The following is an 8,011-nucleotide window of genomic DNA, read 5'->3' as shown; positions in this document are numbered from 1 at the left end:
TATCTCAACATTTATATACAAATTTATATGTCCATTATCTCATGATTTCTATAAAAGGTATTCGTTATCTCAACATTTATATACAAATGAGGTGTTTCATTATCTCATGATTTCTATAATTATGAGTTATTCTTTATCTAACGACTTAGACAATTATAAGGTGTTTTTTTACGATTTCTATACAAATATTATGTGGTTATTTATCTCACAATTTAGATAATTATAATGTATTCTTTACATCATCACTTATAACAAATAATTATGAGGTGTCCATTATCTCATGATTTAGAAAATTATGAGGTATTCCTTATCTCATCACTTATATACAAAAAATATTAGGTGTTCTTTATCTCATGAATTACATATGCATGAGATGTTTATTTCACGATTTCTATAGAGATAATTATGAAGCACTATTTATCTAACAATTGAGATAATCATGAGGTTTTTCTTTATTCCACGATTTAGACAATTCATGAGGTGTTCTTTTTTTATGAGGTATTATTTATCTCACAATTCAGATAATAATGAAGTTTTCATTATCTCATGATTTAGATTATTTTGGGGTGTTCTTTATCTCTCGATTTCATTACAAATAATGAGGAATTCTTTAACTAACAATTTATATAATTATACGATGTTTTTTATCTCACGATTTTGAGAACTATGAGGTGCTCCTTATCTCACGATTTATATTAAAAGATGTTCTTTATCTCTCGATTAAGATATTATTTAGGTGTCCTTTATCTCATGATTTAGATAATTATGAGGTTATGGATTATTCCTTATCTAACAATTTAAATAATTATGAGGTGTTCCTTCAGTAATTGAGAACACCTCATGTTTCATGTTTTTGTGTTTTTACTTGTATGTACTGTACATGTTCCTTAATTTTGATTAATGTAATATGTCATACATCCTGATTTCTTTCGGCTCATGATTCTTATTTCGAAAAATATATTTAGCTTACTTAGGTGATTATGAAAATATAATTTCTTTTTCCAGTTATATGGATATATGGTCTTCCCCTGATTCTCCCATTCCAAGTACTATGATTTCAATCATAATGTTATTACTCTTTCTTAAACTCCTCCTCTTTTTCTCAAACTTCTCTGTTTTTTCTACCATGCCATTATCTTTTGCTCAAGCTGTGATACCTATTCTTGCATGTTTACCCAATATGTACTTTGCTTGTTTTGGCATAACATAATACCAGTCAGTCTATCGTTATACCGTGCTCGAATCGGTGCCTTTAACAACTGTGTAATGTCATCCAATTTTGTTATCTTTCTGACCGTCAATGACATTTTATCTTTAGTGTTACTACTATGGTTTATTCATTGTTTTGTATTATATGTTACCCAGTCCATTTCGTCTCTTCACAAATATTGTCAACATATATATAAGTCATCTTATGGTTCTATTTATGGATTGATAGAAGTTATTAGTCTTCTTTCGATTTCATTGCTATCATCCGGTATCAACTAATATTATCTGGTGATATTGAATTAAATCCAGGTCCGTCGTCTTTGAGTACATCGGATACATCATTGTTGTCTGACTTCAGTGACCAGATTTGCTCAGACAGCCATTATTCTTTTGTTCATCTAAATGTTCAAAGTTTGAAGCATAAGCTCGACCTACTCTATTCTGAACTTAATACCATTTCCATTCTATCTTTCACCGAGACATGGCTAAGTGAGAGTGATATTTCACCTGATCTGAACTTGCCTGGTTACTCTGACCCATTCTGTTACTGTAGGCCTGATCGTATTGGTGGTGGTATTTCTGTCTATGTTAAAGACTATATTTCTGCGAAAAGAAGGCGAGATCTAGAATTGCCAACCATAGAATGTGTATGGCTGGAATTAGCTCTCGGTACAGAGAAATGTCTCTATGGCACTTTCTATAGGCCTCCCAACTCTCCAGTTCCTTTATGGTCTCATATCTCTCAGTCTATTGAAAATGCCTTTAACACTGGTATGTCTAATATTGTTATAACAGGTGATTTTAACGCGAATCTTCTTGTCGATAACCTCTCTTCCCAATTGCGTTCTTTGCTTCTATTATTTGATCTTTCTCAGTTAGTCGATTCCCCAACATTCTATACTGAAGCTTCCTCCTCACTTATTGATATAGTTTGCACAAACAATCCAAATTTCATTAGCAAATGCTTCGTTGGTGAAAATTTTCTTGACCAACCCCTAAGGTATCATTGTCCAACTTACTCCTCGCTTAATATCTCCAGGCCCATGCAGCAATGTTTCAAGCGCAACGTCTGGCTGTTTGATTTAGGTAATTACGATCTATTTAGAGAAAAACTTAATTCTGTCAACTGGAATTCATTAATCCATGTTGATGATATAAATATTTCTGTTCACAATTTTGCAGATAAATTACTTGACATTGCAAGATTATGCATTCCAAACAAAACCGTGAATTTTAGATCTCATGAACCCCCGTGGATGTCAAATGAAATTCGTAGGTTAATTATGAAACGCAAACGTGTACATAAACATGCCAAACGTAGCCCTACTATTGCTCACTGGTCCAAATTTCGTCAAATCCGTAACAAATGTATTAATAAAATTAAACAGGCTAAAGACAAATATATCCAAAATCTGTGTGAATCCCTGAATAAACCTTCTAATCTCTGTGTTAAGAAATGGTGGAAGACTGTGTATTCATTACTTCCAAACAATAGGAAATCTTATATACCACCTCTCTCTCACAATGATACTGTTATCTCTGATGATTCTGAAAAGGCGTCTTTATTCAATGATTTCTTCTGTGCTCAATCCACTATTGATGATTCTAACGCTAACCTTCCACCAATTGACAACAATTATAACTATTCTCTTTCTAGTATAACAATAAGCGCTTCTGATGTCAAAGATGCAATACTAATGCTTGACTGTTCTAAAGCAATCGGTCCCGATCTTATAAACCCTCGTCTGCTTAAGGAATCTGTTGATATTTTATGTAACCCTTTAAGTTTACTTTTTAACAAATCTCTTACCTCTTGTGTGTTTCCTTCCGATTGGAAGTCTGCCAATGTAACTCCGGTTTTCAAAAAAGGTGACAAGTCCACATTAACTAATTATAGACCTATCTCCCTATTATCAATTGTAGGAAAACTGATGGAAAGATGTGTTTTTAAATATGTTTACAATTTTCTGCATGCTAACTCCTTACTTTCTCCCCACCAATCTGGATTTAGACAAGGTGATTCACCTGTTAATCAACTTCTTTCTATCACTCATGATATTTACTCTGCCTTAGATACTGGTAAAGAAATACGAATGGTCTTTTGCGACATCAGTAAAGCGTTCGATCGTGTTTGGCATAGGGGACTCCTACTTAAACTTTCTAGCTTTGGAATTCAAGGTTCACTTCTAAATTGGTTCACTAATTATCTTCAAAATCGTAAACAAAGAGTTGTCATTAATGGGAAATTTTCTAACTGGTCAACTATTAATGCTGGAGTTCCACAAGGTTCGATATTAGGCCCTCTCTTGTTCCTTTTATTTATAAATGACATAGTAATTGGTATACAAGCTAATATTAAATTATTCGCTGATGACACTTCTTTGTATGTGATTGTTGATTCTCCTCTGGCTAGTGCAGATGTTTTAAACAATGACCTTGATAAAATTCATAGATGGTCTGAATTATGGTTGGTAAATTTTAACCCTTCTAAAACTGACACTTTGCTAATATCCAAAAAAATTAACATGCCAGTACATCCTAATTTAATTATGAATAACACCTTTCTTTCTGATGTGAGTTCACATAAGCATCTCGGTCTTTTTTTATCTAACAACGGTGGTTGGACCGATCACATTAACTACATAATATCCAAGGTTTCTCCTAAATTAAATATCCTTCGTAAATTTAGATTCACTCTTGACCGCACCTCTCTTCAAACTCTTTATTTCACCCTTATCCGGTCTATTTTTGAATATGGTGATATTGTCTGGGACAACATTTCAAAATCTCAATCTGATATGTTAGAAGATCTCCAATTAGAGGCAGCTCGTATTGTTACTGGTGGAACAAACCTCACTAGTAGAGTTAAACTGTATATTGAAACGGGTTGGCTTCCTCTCGAGCAAAGGCGTAAGCACCATAAAATTATCCACTTTCATAAAATGGTTCATGGCCTTCTTCCTCAATATCTGCAAGAAATTCTCCCCAGCCGTAACAACACTATTCATGATCACAATACTCGTGTCAGAAATAACTTTCGTACTCCTTCCTGTCGCACAAATCTTTTTATGAGATCTTTCCTTCCGTCTGTCATTCACCTCTGGAATTCTTTGCCAGAAATAATTAAAAATGATCCTTCAGTTACTAAATTAAAAAATCATCTGGATTTACCAGGTCTCGTTGTTCCACGTTATTTCTCTCACGGTAGCAGACTGGGTCAGATTCTCCATGCGAGATTGCGGATGGAATGTAGTTCACTAAATTTCTATTTATTTCGTCGAAATCTTGTTAACAGTCCTATGTGTTCTTGTAATGAAGGAGAAGAGACAAATGAACATTTTCTATTAAAGTGTCCCCTCTTCTCCGACCTCCGTTTACGCTGTCTCGGTCAATTAGACAACCATATCACTGTTGAAGTCTTGCTTTTCGGTGATAGTGAATTATCATACGACGAAAATTCTTTTGTTTTTTCATGTGTTCAAAATTTTGTTATTAGTTCAAAGAGATTTAAATAATTTGTTTGTATATGTTATGTCTTTAATCGTAACAGTTTTTTTCCCCATGTTCTTCTTATCACAATACACAGTTGTTAATTGAGCTTATCACAGAGATGAATTTAATGTACTTATACCTTCTATTCTTGTTAATGGCATGGTAAACCTACCAGTCTTATTCTTTAAGCTCTTCTTTCCTTATCCTCTTTTCCTATTTCTTTTCTTTCATAAGAAATGCATTTATTTATTGTTTTGTTTGTGATCTGTTTCCCATTTGTCAACACTATGCTTGTTACAGAAATGGAGACGGATTTATATAAGTTGTATAACTTGTTTCCGAATCCAATTTCAATTGTTATTTTTTGTGATGTTTCATGTCCATGTATGTAAAGAAAATGAAATAAAATAAAGTTTACAACAAAGTGAAATAGACCCATTTCACTCAAAACTGAATTATAAAATTAAATAAAACAATTAAAAATGATATATTTTTTTTCACCCAATTTAAATTCATTTAACCTAGCCCTGAGGCATTGCAATTATGTAACGAATTCAATTCGTTATGAATTCGTTACATACTTGCAAGTCTCAAGGGTTAGAAATAAATGGGTTTTTCTTGTAAAGTTACAATTGCACCTGGTCAAGTTTCTGATATGTTGTGAGTAATGAAAATGGGAATGAAATTACAGTTTTTCAATTTTTCAGCTATAAGAATGATTTCATAATATGTGAAAATATACCAATAAGTAGCATAATTTTGCTAAACACCGCGATTAGGGTTAGAGATTTTGGAACCAGGAACTTCAAATGTCTATTAAAAATCAGAAAAAATGTGTACATGCACAAAACATTGCATGCAAGTCTATATGATTCAGCTTTTATCACATGCAAAATGTCTTGCTATTTTGTTGTCGACAAATGCATATAAGTAGTCATTGTTGAAATGCAACTTATTGATCAGCGTTTTTCTGTTACCGCTTACAGAATGCCTTTCAGGCAACCAAGAATGCTTAAGTTTATATTCATACAAATCGACTGGTTAGTTCTACAAAATATCAAAGCACAGTCAAATATCTCTATTCTAAATATAGTAAAAAACACGAATCAAATGTTAAGCATTAAGTAGCTGAAAGACGTATTTTTCGGGACCCTAGAAAAAGAAAAAATCGATATCTCAAAAAGTATAAGCAAGAAAATTCTGCGCTTTTAACATAAAATTTATGGTGGTGTGTGCTAGGTGTGTACCAAATTTCAAGGCTTAAATCAAAAAAATAAAAAAAAGATGGTGTAGCCAACGGTGGTTGAAATTTATGGCAAATTCTGCTTGTTCCTATGACCTAGAAGGGTATAACCAGACCATGGACCCTTAACCCCAGAAAGATGTTTTTTCCGATGGTCGGGGATTAGAAAGGAAACCCAGAGGGTTAGAGGGAATTAGACGGAAACTACCTAATTAATCAGAAATTGTCTCTACCCACCTAATTATTTTTTCTGCTACTTAATTTTTAACCTGCGATTAGAACGCGAAATATGCCACGTTTAGGGCTACTTTTCTGTTAGATTATATAATATCAAAAGATGAACAAAATTATTGTGTAAAATTTGTATAAGGTTGCTGGAAAAAGAATCTAGTTAAGTAGCAAAAATCTGCGTTTAGGGCGGCTAAACGCACCATAATTTGTGCTGTAAAAAAAAAGGAGTAAGAAATTGTCTTATGCTGTCTTGAAGGTATATATAGTCATTGATTTTGTTATGACACTGATCTCATACAATACAATCCAATATATACATGTGTTCAGCGAATAATATAAAAAAGACAGTAGTTAAGTATTTCTGTAAACAGTATTAAAGACTTGTAACTAACATCTGAAGATGTTTTCAACTTGTATTTTACAACACTCTTGCCTTTTATATGTATACATATTTAATTGTTAAAAAATGACTTTTTTGTGTCCAACATGTATTATCCAGTAATAAAGATATGCTTTACTCACATCTCTGTGTTTTCATTTAGTGGAAATTTCTTCCTCTTTTTATTATCTGATGACTCTGTGTCAAAGGTAAGCAATCTTCTTTTTGGTGACGGCCTTGCTAGGGTGCTTTTTGAGCCATCAGCTGGTAATGGATCAGGGAATAAAGCAGTTGGTCCATTACCGCCTTCAAAATGCTGAGAGGAAAATACAAAAATACAGCTGTAATTAAATTGATTAATTTTTTATGGTTTAATGTCAGCATGACAGTCTGAATATAGCAAGATACATTATCTTTAAAGTGTCAGGCTGCCAGCTCATTGCAGTTCTGTTTTGTGTCAAGGCACCTGTACCCTACAATAGCTGGGGTATATAATTTAATGATCCCTGATTAAAAAAAATACCACATAAGTTTGTGTACAAATAAAATGAATAATTTGAGATTTACTAGGTAATGTGTTATAACCTTCATGTTTAAGATTTACAGAAATGTGTAGTGCTGTTCAGATATTCTGAGATGATATGAAATGACTTCTCATCAATTTGAATACCAACTAATATTTAAATCATTCAAACTGCCATGCTTAGAATATTGTGATAGAAATTAAAGAAAGTTGCATTTTGGAACAAAACAAAATTACACATATTTTTGTCTAGCCATGCAGATTAAACCACGTTTACTTCAAATATTGTTATAATGATAATCAGCTGATAGTATCCATCCGTGAATTAAAAAAAAATAATGTAACGTGATGATGCATGTATGCCACGACAAGCACATACAGTAGGTCCGTGTCTTTTTAGAACGTGAGCTAGGCCTGCTTGGCTCCGGGCTCACCATAATCATCAACATTGAACAGACGAAGTAAGGAGGGGCGTTATACTTCAAAATTATTCGAGCTTCCGAGTTTTGTATTATCAGAACATGTAAACTGAACTGGGCCTTGTGTTTCAAGTAACTTTAAGTTAATATTCGTAAGGAAAAACGTGTACAAAATTAAACGATAACATACCGTAGAGCACACGGCTTTGTGTTTGTTGATTCTGTCGACATTGAGCTGGTCATGCGGTCGTCCACATGTTTTTATCCATCGTAGACATTTTTCCAGGTTAGTCTTCGGCTTTGGAAATAGTATCAACCTTGCACCATTCAGTCGCTGTGGGTATCTCTCATCGGCAGTGCAGGTTCCCCATGCACATCGTAAAACCATATCTGTGTTTGCTTGTGGGACTTAATGGCAGACGAGTAAACAGCTGATCGGGGCAAAGTACATGCAATTATTTGATTGGTCGATATTATCGGTTTGATTGACAGGTCGGAACTATGTATTTCGAGAA

At 33.4% G+C, this 8,011-nt stretch overlaps 1 protein-coding gene across 1 annotated transcript; it reads right to left on the bottom strand.

Annotated features, from left to right (window-relative positions):
* Positions 1-4,025: 4,025 nt before the first annotated feature.
* On the bottom strand, positions 4,026-7,884 carry LOC132551719 (uncharacterized). Its single transcript, XM_060215895.1, has 3 exons — positions 7,687-7,884; positions 6,698-6,870; positions 4,026-4,317 (listed from the first exon to the last, which is right to left on the bottom strand). Exons 1-3 carry the CDS (start codon positions 7,882-7,884, stop codon positions 4,026-4,028), a joined length of 663 nt encoding a protein of 220 aa, XP_060071878.1.
* Between the last annotated feature and the right edge of the window lie 127 nt (positions 7,885-8,011).

The sequence above is a fragment of the Ylistrum balloti genome, unplaced genomic scaffold (assembly GCF_031769215.1).
Source record: "Ylistrum balloti isolate Yb309-2 unplaced genomic scaffold, AGI_CSIRO_Ybal_v1 Utg369564, whole genome shotgun sequence".
In the NCBI taxonomy this organism is placed as follows: domain Eukaryota; kingdom Metazoa; phylum Mollusca; class Bivalvia; order Pectinida; family Pectinidae; genus Ylistrum; species Ylistrum balloti.
Note: the sequence above shows the minus strand (reverse complement) of the source record. Positions and strands in the feature narration are given on the sequence as shown.

Excerpts from the sequence above, each read along its gene's own strand:
- LOC132551719 (XM_060215895.1), bottom strand. The coding sequence starts at position 7,884 with ATGGTTTTACGATGTGCATGGGGAACCTGCACTGCCGATGAGAGATAC. Across the intron at positions 6,871-7,686 it reads ACAAAGCCGTGTGCTCTACG|CATTTTGAAGGCGGTAATGG; the intron begins GTATGTTATCGT and ends TTTTCCTCTCAG. Across the intron at positions 4,318-6,697 it reads CTAAATGAAAACACAGAGAT|AATTCCAGAGGTGAATGACA; the intron begins GTGAGTAAAGCA and ends TTTCTGGCAAAG.